General features: G+C 43.7%; 1 protein-coding gene across 1 annotated transcript in view; it reads left to right on the top strand.

The window, feature by feature from the left end:
- The window catches only part of LOC149375237 (opioid-binding protein/cell adhesion molecule homolog), a 37232-nt gene that overhangs the window by 13992 nt on the left and 8764 nt on the right, over positions 1-14476 (top strand). Inside the window, exon 2 of the mRNA XM_089589721.1 lies at positions 2348-2445. Coding sequence (XP_089445847.1) covers positions 2348-2445 — 98 coding nt within the window. The remainder of the gene's footprint in view (positions 1-2347; positions 2446-14476) is intronic.

The raw sequence follows: 14476 nt of genomic DNA on the forward strand, positions 1-14476 counted from the left end.
TTTTTTTTTTTTTTTTTTTTTCTTTGTGGACATCTTTTTCGTCATGTATACAACCACGTATTTATTTAATCCCACTGATTGCGGGCCAAGGAATCGAGCCGACGAGTCAATTACGGGGCACACGTATACTCGAGATGACATACTCATCCTCGCAAACGGAGCTTGCGCTAAAAATCACGCTACACCCGGTTGAGCAAGGCGAGGGGCAAAAAGCACAAATTTATTCGACTTGTTTTCACCAGTAAATCTCCGAATCGCGAGCAGCGCAGGAGTAACGAAACAGAAAATGGAAAAACAAAAAAAGAGACAAAAGGCAGGGGCAAGAGGCGAAAGAGCGGAGGGGGGGGGAGGCGTTTGGAGGAAAATAAAAATTTTTCAAAGCCAGAGGCAGGCAGGGGCGAAATAAAAGAAGGCGCGGATAGAGAGACAGGCCGGATAGGAAGGAACAAAACAGAGAGAGCCGGGCGGATGACTCGGGGAAGATGCATGGGGGTACGGGTGGGCGCGCAGTCTAAAAATACAACCAAACGCGTCGATTTCCTCTTTTGCCTGCCACCCCCCTCCCTCCCTCCCTCCCCAACCCCCTCTATGCCTCGTTTCTGCACATACATCGTGTACCCTACTTTGCCGTGTGTGTGTGTGTGTACACCATACCTGTACTACGGATGGGGCATAAGCAGCGACGACGGGGATGATGGATAGCGTCTGAAAAGTCGTTTCCCCTCGGGCAACCCCCGGAATCCTCCTTCCCTCCCTCCCCTTGTCGATAGATGGATCGTGCAATATTGCTTATCGAGTAAATCTTTTCGGCTCGCTGTGGTGCTCTCTGCAAGCCCGATGCGTGTGTAGCCTCTATATTATACCCTCACGTAAATGTGTATAGAGGAAGCACGACGACGTCGAGGAATAATTATACCGCATTTCTGCGAGGCCTTTACACCACAGTTGCCTCAGCGAGACGAGCCCAGGGTGCAATATGATATGTGGTTTCGAGTCTCGTGGATCATTGTTCCTGTCTCTTTCTCTCCGTGCATGCGCACCTGTACTACTACTTACTTTGGCCTATTGTTGATTACGCTCGCGTTGGAGTTTCAAACGGGGGACTTTTGCCGGAAAATTTCAAAGTGTACGTACCTGCAGTTGGAACAAGTTCGCAACAAGCTTGTGACGATGATGAATAGTTTTTGAAAGACGCATCGCCTGCCGATTGTGCCGAACTTTCGAAGCAGGGCTCGTTAGTACGGTCGACCGGTGCAAAAGTGAATTTTTTTTCTCCTTCCCCCCCCCCCTCTGTTCATCCTGTCGATGTCACAGTTATTGATCTTCTTAATCTTGGTTCTACTTTGCTTACTAATCAAATTATGAGATTTAATGTGAAGTAATGTAGTACACATCGATACGAGCGATTTTACAGAGAATCTCTGCTTATTCAGGAGTTTTCCAAAGTGAAAATATTTTTTTTTATTCTCAATGAATAACTTTGGGGTACCGATTTACGTGACTCTATGAGAGTAAAAGCTCGCAAATCAAGTAAAGAGTGCGGAACACTTTTGTCGAGCATTGAAAATTATTCATGATTTCGCACATATTATTTTTTACTACGCATATTTACGAATACTCGCACATGTCCTGGGAAACGCATGGATACATCCGACGAGGTGTAGTATTTTTTTCCGTGCAACACAAGGAGTCGAAAAAAAAATATTTCCCATAAAAAGTTGCAGATCCACTTCAGAGCTGTTTTCCATACAGGTAACTGATTTACCAGTTCAACGCACCGTGGAAATGCTCAAGTAGTAGCATTTAACGCAAGGATTATGCATTCAAAAAGTTTTTTTTCCGAGCTTAAAGATCCTTGCTCTCATATTCCAATTCATTTCGACGAAAAGCCGAAGTATCTTTGCGCACGAAAGCTCAGAGAAAAATTCACCAGTATATATACCTATAATGTGTATCCCGGCTTTGCTATGGCTGTATACGTATATACGCCCGCGCGTAGTAATGAAATTCAATTTTGCAAATTCATGGATAGGTATACGCTCTTTACTTTTATTCTACGCGCTGCCGATGCACTTTTCATCAATCAAAATGCCTTTCAATTTTTATCCACAGTAAAGAAAAAAAAAAAAAAGCTCATTTGGCTCTCGACCAACATACCTTCTTATTATGGTTTTTCATGTATATTTTTCATTTTATGAAATAAAAGCTACGAGTCGGGTGTAATCTTGGCTTGTGGATTAAAAAAAAAAAAAGTGATTTCAAGTAACGAGCTTGCCAAAGCCGCCCAAGCAAGTAGGATGAGGCGAAAGGGATAAACTTGAGCTCAAGTACACGTTCTTTGTTGCAGACTTACCGAGGTTCGGCAAGCCTTTGAACAACTTGACCATATCCGTGGGCCGAGAGGCGGTCTTCACCTGCATCGTCGAAAATCTTGGCCCCTACAAGGTGAGCTCGAACTTTTTCATGCGCTTCAATAAATTACACGTTACTTTTGAAGATTTCAGAAAAAAAAAAAAAAAGTCGTACCTTTCTTTCCCAAACCCTCCTCGTTTCTTCTCAACGACAAACCTTTCACTTTTTTCCTACTATTATATTTTACATCACGCGTCCGCGATCACAGGTAAGTTTTTTCATGGTTAATTTCCTCGGGATCAGCCAGTAGGTACATTGCCTTTGCGCAAAGAGGTACCCTCCTGTTGTCAAAATCCTCTTGGAAAATTCTACGTGCTCCTTTTTGTAAGGTGGTAGGTTGGCCATACCTCGCCCCCACAATTTTTCCCATTCCTTTGAATTCGAACGGGAGGCCAAATTTGTCCTTTTTCGACCGGTGACTCTCTGCTTTTGGTACACGATAAACATCGTTTCGGAAAATTACGTCCCCCATAGGTGAAAGAGATCCATTAGTTGAGCCACGCGTGAATAAAACCCCCCAAAGAGACGGGCTCCTTGTACCGCGTCCACCGGTCCTTCGTCCCGTCTCTACTCGCACGCTACTACTACTTACACTTTACCCGTGCATCTTCCCTTTACTTTGATTTCCCTTGCTCCAGAGTCCCCCTTTTAAAGGACTTTTACACACACGATATCCCTCGAAGGCCGCTTAGTTGCGGATTTTTTATCACATATTTTATTTAACGTCGCATCCATCCATCATCTTCCTTATAGCGCGTGTACCTTTGAGGGATATACCATACATATATATTCCGTTTTTCCTTGACCGTATACTCCGTTCCAACCTCTGCACCGCAAGGACATTTAATTTCAACCCAAGCTCGGACTCGACGTCCCTGCGCTCGACGCGCCATGGGCGTATATCCGCTCGCACCGAGGCGTGCAATTAACTAAACCAACGATTCCATCAAGCGAAATAACGTAACGTCTCGGTGCCGTCTCCTTACACAAAGTAAGGAAAAAAAGAAAAATTCGACGTTGCGTTTCCCCTTGTACGGGGCACACGTCAGGGACACGCGTACATTGTACGACCTGCAGTGTGGCCGTCACACTCCCACCTGTACGGGGATCCAAGTGGTGCAAAGTGTGTGGAAGCAACGGAGACGGAGGTGTATACATATATATATATATATATATATATATATATATATATATATATATACGTGGAGCGGGCGACCGCAAAAGCTCGCCGGTCTCGGAGCGCCCTTTAAATCCGCATAAGCCGATTTCCCGCGGCCGCTGCTCCCAAAGCGCCGAGCACTCGTTTTGTTTCGCCAGCGGCTACTTAGACCACCCCCCCGAGAAAGAGGGCGGGGGTTATCGAGCCTCGAGCGGAAATGAAAGTTTCGCTCGGCACCCATCCCCCAGTGCCCCTTTTCCGCCGCCTACATTACCACGCCATAAATTTTCACCCTTTCCTTTCCGCGGCGGGGCTAGCTCCTTTGATCGGGGGATGGGGGGGGGGGACGTGTGTATTTCGCTCGTTATTCACGGTGCCACTCTCGATGACCGCTGATTTCCACTGCCCCGCAAGCACACCTCCACAAAATCAAAGTCCCGAGGTCATGTGTGCTCAACATCGACGAGGGCGCGAGCAGGACCATACGTTGCTCTTTTGATTTTTCAATCCTTACGGATACATTCATCCGCATAAGTATGTACATCTACATGGTAACAATAGAGAGCTGTTTTAGTTGTACGAGTACAGAGCGCGTGTATACACATCGAGGCATTTTCTCTTTTACAGGATCACGCGTACATACGGGTATTACGCAGGCATACGTATAGTATATAACTATATGTGCATGCACTTGTGTACGTGAGCCGAATGATAATGACAATAGTGCCGTGGCACCAGAGCGGGTTAAACCAGCCGAGGAGAAGCAGCTAACGTCTTTTTTTCCATCAGGGAACTGTACTTACGTATAGGAGAGAGAAAGAGAGGGATGCAGATGATTCGGGCTAGGTATTTTTGTTATTCCTTGGACTATCGGTATATTAGGGTCATTGCATGGTTCTCACGTACGGCACCAGCGGAATTAATTATTCATCGTCCAATGTGTGCCTCCTTTGCCTCGTCGCAAAAGTCTTTTGAATATCCCCGCGATCGTGCAACTATAAGTAATAATTTTCAATGTACCTATGACGTGTCTACAATTACAACTGACTAATGGATATTGATTTTTGATACAGATTTTTTTTCTTATTCTTTTCTTTTACGGATTGTGTCCACACGGCAATGACGAACACGACCGGATGTCTAAAAATTCAATTAGAACACGTGCATTTTTTCTTTACTCGAGATACTTTTGTTTTCATTGAATTCCGTTAAACGTATAATCTCAGACCTACAGGGCAAGTTGAATAATGTATAGGAAACGAATAATCTATGGCATCGTACATTATCTATTCACAACAAAGTAAACGTCCCCTCTCGTTTTTTCAAATAAATATCCGAGCACTCGGTTACATTGATGATTATTAAAAATTTCCAGAGGATGTCCCATCGAATGGATGCATTTTTTAAACAATTTTCGTTGACTCGCGATCGCACGTCCAAAAAACATTCAAGTACCAAAGAGCCGTTGAATAAATAAGCTCGGGATTTGAATGAAGAACAGACGCTCGAAGCAGATAAAATTCACGATGCCCAAATTGCCGTGATGATCCCTCAAAAGTTCCCTGTAGTATATATGTATATACACACGCTCCTCGCACAAAGGGAGTCTTTCAATCCCGCGCGCTCGGGGTCGATATTAATTTTCGGCAAAAAGACCCTCGACGCCTCGTAATTCAAGGAAAATTTCACAGTCGGGGATAAGACACGAGAAGGGGGGGGGGGGGTCCTCGCGAAGGAAAAGTCCGTTGGCAATAATCAATGGCCCCTCCACGCTGCGAGAAAGGAGATAAGAAGACCGTCGGCAACTTTGGCGACGCTAATGCTCTTATGGCCCCGTAATGTGCGCACTGTATTCAGTGATCGCGCCCTGGAAATAATTAGACGATAAGGACGTCGTCCGCGCGCTTACAGTTGTACACTAGAAAATTTTCCCCCTGTACATCCACACGCACCGCGCCCATACAAAGTACTTAGTTTGCAGCCTGAGAATCGAGTTTGCCCACGTGTAAAACGTATGATACCTTTACTCGGATAACTCATTTGCGAGAGGGAGGGAGGGAGGGAGTATCGACGGGGGTCTGGCAAATTAAGAGGCGTCTTGTCTTTTGTTCGACAAACGAATGAACCGGGGGAAGGTGCTCATCCTCTTAGGTGCTAACTTTATACTTTCCAACTTCCCCCCTCCCTCACTCTCTGGCGTAGCCGGGACAAACGCTCATCGGTATATACGTATACTTTTCTCGTATACTGCGCCGGGGTCCTGCTTAACGAGAGACAAATGGAATTTTCTCACTATCGAGTTCAGGTGTAATTGTAACACTTGCCCGTCAAACGCATTATTTCGTTCCGTAGATTCGATCATTCGGCTTTATTCATGGACCCCCCCCCCCCCCCGATTGAATTGTCCCATCGATTTACAAATTCGTATGGGCAAAAACAACTGTTTCCTCCTTTTTTTTTCTCTGTTGTTGTTTGTTTTTGCCGTGACGACAAAAGCTGTACATACAGATCTTCTCTGCCCCACGAAGGTTCCGGCAAAGCCAAGTATACTTGCAGGTACGAGAGCGCAGTCGCACACGCATATTGAGGACAGGTCGGACAAGCACCGATGGTCGTATCAATTACTCGTTACGCCGAGGCACGCGGCCCTTTGTCCCTTAAACGGACCAAGGAGCATTAGTTTCGAAAGCCAAGGGCACGTCTCGAGATTCGTTTGTTAATCCACGTACACGTGTATGCTTGTGCAATGGCTTGTGAGCGCGCGCTGCACGAGAGCCACATCTTCCTTCATGCATCATATACTTATTCCATATTCCGTGTTCACCGTGTACTTATCCTTGGACAATTGCGGTCAAAATACCCATGTAGCAACGAGGAGGAGAAACTCGTTGTCGCATGATTCGCGCAGGGGGAAGGGGGAGGGGGTGGCCCAAGATTGTTTTTTTGGGGGTACGATGACGTGTGATGTGTAACTGGGGTAAGAGACGGTAACGAAATAACTCTTTGCATGACAACACGTTCGTTGTACCTGTGCATCGTGTAAAACTGGCTGGTTTGTGGAGGCGCGTAGGCGTGACGAAACAATTCGAGATGAAAAGTGGCCGGAGCGCGACATAAAGCAAAAAATGTATTACCTATACAAAGCGTGTATGGTAGGCCAAAAAAAAAAAAAAAAAAAAGTGGGGAGGAAAATGTTGTGTACACGAAGGCCCCGAGGCAGCAGACAAGCATAAATTACGCGAGCGCAACTTTCACTTGCGTTGCAACGCGCCGGAACTACCACCACTGCTATACGTGTATGCATGTGAGAGCACGATAGAAAGCGGAGAAGCCCAATTATTAAGTTTGATACTGTACGTACACGGTATATGGTTTACACACACACACACACACACACACACACACACACACACACCCTCACATATATATATATATATACACATATGTACAAGTATAATGGAAAGGGGGAACGAGTTTCTCGACACCACACCGGTGAAAACACACATACTGCTACTGCCTATACGGTAATACACGGCACACTCATCGAAATCAATTAAGCCTCCCGTAGGACAAGGGGGGTGGGGTTGGGGTAAGAGGAACACTGCGAGCCGGGGATCGCGTGCATGCTCACGCCACTGATATATATCCGCGTACTTTCGCCGCGAGCGCTCGCGCCCATTGATGAGGCTGTTTAACACGCCCCTTGATCCCCTTTCCGGGTGGAAACGCGCGAGGATGTAATTTTTTTGTTTTTGTTTTCCCCCTCCTTTCTTCGGACACCCCTTTCGTATGCATATACCTACGTGCACGCGAGAGTTTTCACCCCCTCGTCTACGTGTGGCGTCGAATGTTGTTTTTAGTCGATGGATCCATCGTTTATCCCTCGTGGCCGTCCGAGATTAATAAGTATAAAGGGGCCTTGACAGGCGGATATCGAGGCGCATCGGCCGGAGGTGTAGTTAAAACTTTTCGTACCATCAATTCCAAGGCGTCACCGAGTTAAGGGAGCGATCGAGCTCGCGAGGATTCGCGGCCACTCCATTCCTTTCGTGTTTCGCGAGTATGGCACGGGCGGAGCCGTGAAATCGTATACACCTTCTCCAAGAGTAACTTTATACGTATACGCGTATGTATATATACACAGGACTTTTCGTCCGGCAACTCGATAGGTATACGGTGTATTATGGAGGAGCAAACTTTGAAATTCGAGAGGGACGAAGCTCGGGGCGAGGCGTTTCGAAATTCGAGGGAATTTCAAAAGTGTTTGTACTTTTTTTATTTCTCATCCCCGACAGCGCATGGGATGGCTGTATTGTCCAGTGATACGAGAAAATGGGCGAATCAATGGTTTTCTTTCTTTTTTTTTTTTTTTTTTTTTTTTTTTTTCGAGGAGAAATGGACGAGTAACAGTAAATTTCCATCAAAAATACGAGAGCACGTTACGGTACGGTGCCCCCTGTTGGAAAACGCGTGCAGACAGGTTCTTTGAGCGAAGCTCGGGAAAGAGGCTCGAGCCGTCTCGCGGAGCACCAGCCGGAATCTTTTTCCGCGAGCGACGATTCAATGGCCCATAGAAAATCCGTCGAGTGTGTCGTTTCCTCCCCTCCCTCCCCTTTTCGATCGGTTCGCCGATTCAATGCGTAGCTCACATAACAGTGCAGCAGCGTTGCCTTGGCTATAAATTTGCTCCGTAAAAATGGCTCCTCGAATTTTTTTCCCGGCCCGTACGTGCCGGAGCCTTCTTCCCATCGCCGTACGTGCAGCCTCTGTCTGTCCTGATGGGGATACTCTCCGCGTGCACCCTTTTGAGAGCAGTACTCGAGTATACATATATATATATACATACACGTGGGTGTGGATATATATTATGTCCGAGTACGCGTGACTGGTCATTAATCACGGTCGGTTCGCGCGAATGCGAGAGGCAGGCTTTCGGGCTAATTAAATGTCGTGTATAAGTGAACCCTGGCATTATACAAACACATTATGCGAATTTTGGGCGGTACCAACGGAATTCCTTAATTCCCCACCCCCTCGCTTTTCTCCGCCGACCTTTTTAAAGGTTTTTTTTTTTTTTCTCTTTTTGGGCTACAGATCCACGACGTTTAATAAGGGTTCGCGTTGAAAAATTGCACGGCCAAGAGAAAACATGTATACGCGTACGTACACCTCACTCGGGAACTTTTCATTTGAAATCTGAATTAAGAAAGAAAAAAAAAAAAAAAAAAAACATCAAAGGCTTTACAGGGTGCCTTTTCGTATTTTTATCGGAGGGCCAATAAAATATAAAGGAAGAAAACACAGAGGAAAAAAAAAGGGTACGGGTGTACCCATTCAGCGCGCCAAATCAAGCGAGCGTTCAATCGGATTTGTCGATACGTTACGCGGGGTGCATTTAAATTGACCGAGATTTCTCGTTCTTGGCGACAGTAAAGCCAACAGGCGGCCAAACTCTTTTTCATTAAAAGCATAAAAAGTAGTAGTACTCCCTCATTTAGTTTTACCCCCAAACGATAACGATGCTCTTTCTGGGTTGAGAAAAGAAAAGAAAAAATCAAGAGCACACAACTCGACAACACTTGACGATGAAAGCCATCGATCTAATGGTCCGTTCGAGGTGCTTGTAACATCGGCGATTAATTAAGCCGTGGTGGCCTGGTATCGATGGTAATACGTTCAGCCAAGTGCAATGTTACATCGTACAGATTTTATTTGGTCGTGTGCGGCATACGAGCCAATCACGTTGTCCTTGGAGGACTGACGAGTGCAAGTTTCGATGAAAACCCTTGGAAAGGTCCGAGAAAAGAAAGGTGCGGCGTTTAATTTACCGCAAGCTCAAGACTAATCTTGTTAATCAAGGGGTGTACGAGAAAAATCGTAGTCTTTAAAAAAAAAAGATACTTTATAACTTTGGAGAGCTCAGGACTACGGTTTTTTCAACGGAACCATTCGTACGGGCAATAGAAGAGCCGAGGTGCATCAAAAGCGGGACAGGGCAAAAAAAAAAAAAAAAAAAAAAGGACCTGAAGCGGGACAATAATTAAAGTAGACGACGACGCCATGAAGGCTAATTAAGATCCTGTTATGCCGGGCTTATTTCCTTGCTCCAGCGGTGACTTCCTCCGTGCGGCGCGATATGAAGCTTCCGTTGGGCGGGAAGCACCGGATAAGTAAACTTCGACGGAGAAACTAACGGCCGATGATCTCCGGGGCTCTTTTAACCAGCTGCCGCCTTGCTATGTGAGAGTAGTGGCTCAATTTGCGCTTTGCGCCTGGAATCCTTGGAGGGTGGAGGGTTTCTTTTAATTTTTTCAAGGCCCGGCTGCTTTGCGGGAATGCACATGCAGTTGCGATTGACGCTGTCCCATTTACGTTTCGGTAAAAAAAAAAAAAAAAACCAAACAAAAACAAAAAAAAAGTACCGTTTTGGAAAGGTTAGAAAAACTTTTACATTTCGTAAGTCCTACGGAAAGAAATAAAAAAATTAGTAATTTTTTTTTCTTCTTTTTTTTATGAATACCATGTTTTTGAGTTTTTGATAGTTTCATAAGCTGCTTAGTGCTCGAAAACGCGTAAGTGTATTTATTTTTTACTTTGAAAAATCAAATCGGATCAAAAAATTGCTAATGCAAAAGAGATACAGGTTTTACTTTTCCGTACGATACTTTCATGTGATTTCGAGCGGTAAGCAGCTTATTGCATGTGTGCCCTCGATTATTCTACGCGCTACGAAATACGAATAAACGAAAAATGAATCATGTAGAAATTTTTTTCAATTCGTTCAAGAGGATTAAAATTGTAAAACGATTACCTCATGAGGATGTAGGCTATAACCGTACTCTCGAGTGTCGTGCTTTACGTACCAAAGTTTAAATTTTTTTACATGTTATTTTTATTGTTCAACATCATATTGTGCGTTTTTCATTCTATTTGATTCGGTTGGTCTAAAGGCCGATGACCAGGACTCTCGCATGTGATACCTAAAATAGATATTACCTCGAACTTTTTGTTTCTTCACGGATGACCGTAGAGCCACTGGTGATGATGGTTTCCCGTTGAAATCCGCAACACAGTTGCGCATCTGGTGAAAAAAGAACGAAATTAAGTAGCGAAACGTCAGTCGAGAACTCACGTGTACCGCATGAGCACGTAATGTATTTATCAGCAAGTGGTGCCCATGTGTGGATGTCGTCTTTATCAAAGCAAACCATTTGTTTGCGGCGCGTCTTCGGTGGACGATTAATAACGTGTCCCGCTGGTGGTGGCGCATGCTTTCTCGCGCGTTTCCGTTGAAAGCAAAGTCGGTGTCAAGTAAACGGCTCGTGGGCAGAGCCAAATGACTGAGGAAGAAAAAATGAAGAGCGCAGTAAATAAAATGGGAAACTGGAGCCTGTCCTTTAAATCATTGGATTTTTTTTTTTTTTTTTTTTTTGAATGGTCACTCGTACGTGGATATGGACCTGAATTTTAAGTTAACGGGGTACGTGTATACGTTCTTTGACCTGGAAAAAATTTATTTCGTTATCAACAGATGAAAACGCCCTTGGAACATGTATTTTGAGTCTTCTCATATACTCTGATTTGTTTGTTTACATTTCAAACAGCAGTATAATGTCTTACTAAAAATATACGAGTAGTACGAGTCAATATCAAGTCAGACATGTGCAAAAATAATTTTTCTTTCTATATCGAGCATTGCTTGGCTGTTGCAACCCTTTACAAAAAATACTTATTCCATTGACGTGGATTTCTCGAGGATGAGTGTGTAATAAAACGTCAGTAAGACGTACGGTTAAATATAAAGACATCGTTATTCGACGTATAAGAAAAAACCGGAGACAATGGTAAGAATTGCGATTGTAAATCTTGTTACTTGATCAGGTATTTTTACCACGATAACAAAATCAAAAAGCTGGTGAATAGCTTGAGACTCGAGATTTATGCATAAGTAGTACAAGTAAATATTACGTCAGACGTGGTTTAAAAATTCGTTAAATATTTCCGTGCAGTAATCTTTCTCGTTTGTTGAGGATTTCGTCAAAATAAATTGAAAAAAAAAAAAAAAAAAAATCACAAGATGGTTAATAATTATTCATAAATTATCTTGTCATTTTTAAAAAATGTTGAGTCTACAGGAAAAATAATAATTTTAAAACCTTTAACGGTGCTTGGACGTTTTTCAATTAGATAAATTGATGGAAAATCGAGAAAAACTTGGAATTCCAAAAACTCAAGTAGTACAAGTCAATGTCAGGTCAGGCATGATTAAAAATCCTTCCTTCGACTACATCGAGCATCGCTTGACTGTAACAACACTACGTGAAGCAAACTTCCTCGTTTTATATAAAAAAATGTTAGGGATGGATGGAGAAGAAAAAAAAAAAAGCTGAAAAACGGTTAATAATCGTAAAGAAATCTCCACCGGGAAAGGGAGAGCGATGCATTATTTGTCCAAGGTATCATTTATTAGCTTGCCTGGCTCGTTAACACTTGATAAGTCAGCGAGAACTCTTGGGATCGTTAATCTTGCCCCGGTAGAGCTTGCGTTCCCTCGCTGATTAGTGGTAGCGCGGAAAAGTCGACGATTGCGCCTCACGCAACGACAAACTCGAGAGATACGTAGAAATGCTCGAGCGAAGAAACGGATCGGCAGAGCTTCGAGTTGAAGGAGACACCGCGTCAATCCCTTCTTATCGCTCCCTCGGTGACGGAGAGAAAAATAAAAAGGGCAAGAGGGTGAAACAGACGGGGTAGAAAGTGAAAATCGGAAGGAAAGGAAAACAGAAACCAACAAAAGGAAGTGCTAGAGGAGAACAATAAGAAGTATACCGAAATAAGATTGACGAGAAAGTGAATACTGAGCACATACGTGTACAGTACACGCGCTCTTTTTCCACAAATCCGTTTCTCATTCTTCACGGTCCGAGTGGCCGAGACTGCTTTCTCTGCTCCCGTCTCCTCTCCCCCCCGCTAGCACATTCTCAATGCAACAAACATACACTTGGCCGGTCCGACGTTGCTTGGGTTGAGAAATTAAAGGATTTTCCGGGGTAAGCCGATCTTGGCAGCGGCAGGCTCCGGAAAACATCTCAAAAGCTCGGTTGTAAATAATCGACAAGAACGTATATGGGAGAGGGGGGGGGGCTTCCACGAAAAATCATCCAAGATACATGTGCTTCCTTAAGAGAACGAAAATTAATTTTTTGTTTTACTTTTTACTTTTATGAAATAATATAAACAAGTCCTTTTATTTCGAGTGCATCAACGTTTTTCAATAGGGCAACTTTTCGTCAAAATTGACCAAATTTGAAAAGATTTACCACATTGTTCGTAACTTTTGAGCTCAACATTTTTTATTGGTTCATTAATCCTTATTCCATGGTTCATATTTTTGATTGTAAAAACCTTGTTTATCCATCGAAAGCCGTTTTAACGTAGTTAGTTACCATTGATAGAAATAAATATTTCGTATGAATTATCCTTCCTCGTAACATGAAATTAAAAAAAAAATTGTATTTTTGACACTGTAGCGTTATTTTTCGGAGGGAGGGAGCAAATGTACGTAAAATGATGTGCCAATTACAAAAGTTGTAGACTGTTTACTAAAATTTGTTGCATTTAGACGAATTTTGGTGAGCCAATTTTAATTTAAATATAATTAAGAAAGTCAAAGAGAGCCTAGTTTTTGTGTTACTTTTGAAAAAAATCGGTAAAAAATAATTCCAAATAGTGTACCACATGAGCTTTCAAAATGATAACCATCGTTAGTTTTGATTCATCATCGCGTGAAACTTTTTTTGAAATATACCGAATCGTTTCGCACATTGACTCTCTATACATGAAAAAATGTGTATACCTACAGCTCGATAACGAGCACGAAAAAAATGGTAAGAAAAAAAAAAAAAAAAAAAAAAAAAAATAGGCCGTAAACACTCGCGCGAGCCCGGGATATTCGAATGGATCAAGGAAAGGTAGCGGGGCCGGCTGTTTTTCCTTGGCGAGCAATTATCAAGCCCGGCATTCGCGCACCCGTATAGCCATCAACGCCAGCAAACGGCATTAAAACTCGCGGCTCTGCTCTACTTTATTCCTTCCTCGAGAGGATAATAAGAGCCCCGCGCGAAGGACTTAATACTTCTTCGTTGACGCGACGACGAAATTCAGCGTGGAAACAAGCCAGTCCTTATTCTCCCGGCCATGGGTATAAGCCGCTGCAACTTTATTGTCGCCGTCGTTGTTATTGTTGCTGCGTTCAGGTGCAGGCACCCGACTCGGCTGTGCCCGCACTGCGCGAAGGTACACACTTTGTGGAACAGAGACTGACAATAATCATTCATTTCACTCGCACGGACGACTTGATTAAAAAAGCTCGAGGTAGCGCGCGGTTCTCCCAGGGCAAAGACCCATTGTGCGGCGGCTTTTTTTTGTCCGGTTTTCTCTTTCTTTACGTTATACCTTTGTAGAATCACGATTCACCCGTCGACTTGCTGAATAAACAAAAAAAAAAAAAAAAAAAAAAATGATTCCGCATGCAGTGCCAAAGCTATTTCAACAGATGCGCCAGTTACGGACAATGTAATGGGGGGATCAGGGCAGAGCGTGGCAGGAGGGACTCTGTGAACCAGATCTCGCGTTTTCTTGTTTTTTTTTTGTTTTTGTTTTCTGTTGCTTTTGGCCTTTTAAAACGATCGAGTTGTACGCGTCGCAGTTGTTCTTTGCCACAACAATCTCAGCATACCGGGCGTCAGTATAGCCCAAAGAGCTCGATCCGTTCGAATTTTACTGCCGTGCGTTAATGACGTTGACTTTGTTTTTCTTTGCCAGGCCAGGAGGAAAAAAAAAAATACCTCAATATTCTTATTCATCCGAGTTGATTGATTGTTTTGCGTTTGGTTGGTCGAGCAG

This window comes from Copidosoma floridanum, unplaced genomic scaffold (genome assembly GCF_036245765.1).
Source record: "Copidosoma floridanum isolate Cflo_tuat_1 unplaced genomic scaffold, Cflo_Japanese_pri ptg000009l, whole genome shotgun sequence".
In the NCBI taxonomy this organism is placed as follows: domain Eukaryota; kingdom Metazoa; phylum Arthropoda; class Insecta; order Hymenoptera; family Encyrtidae; genus Copidosoma; species Copidosoma floridanum.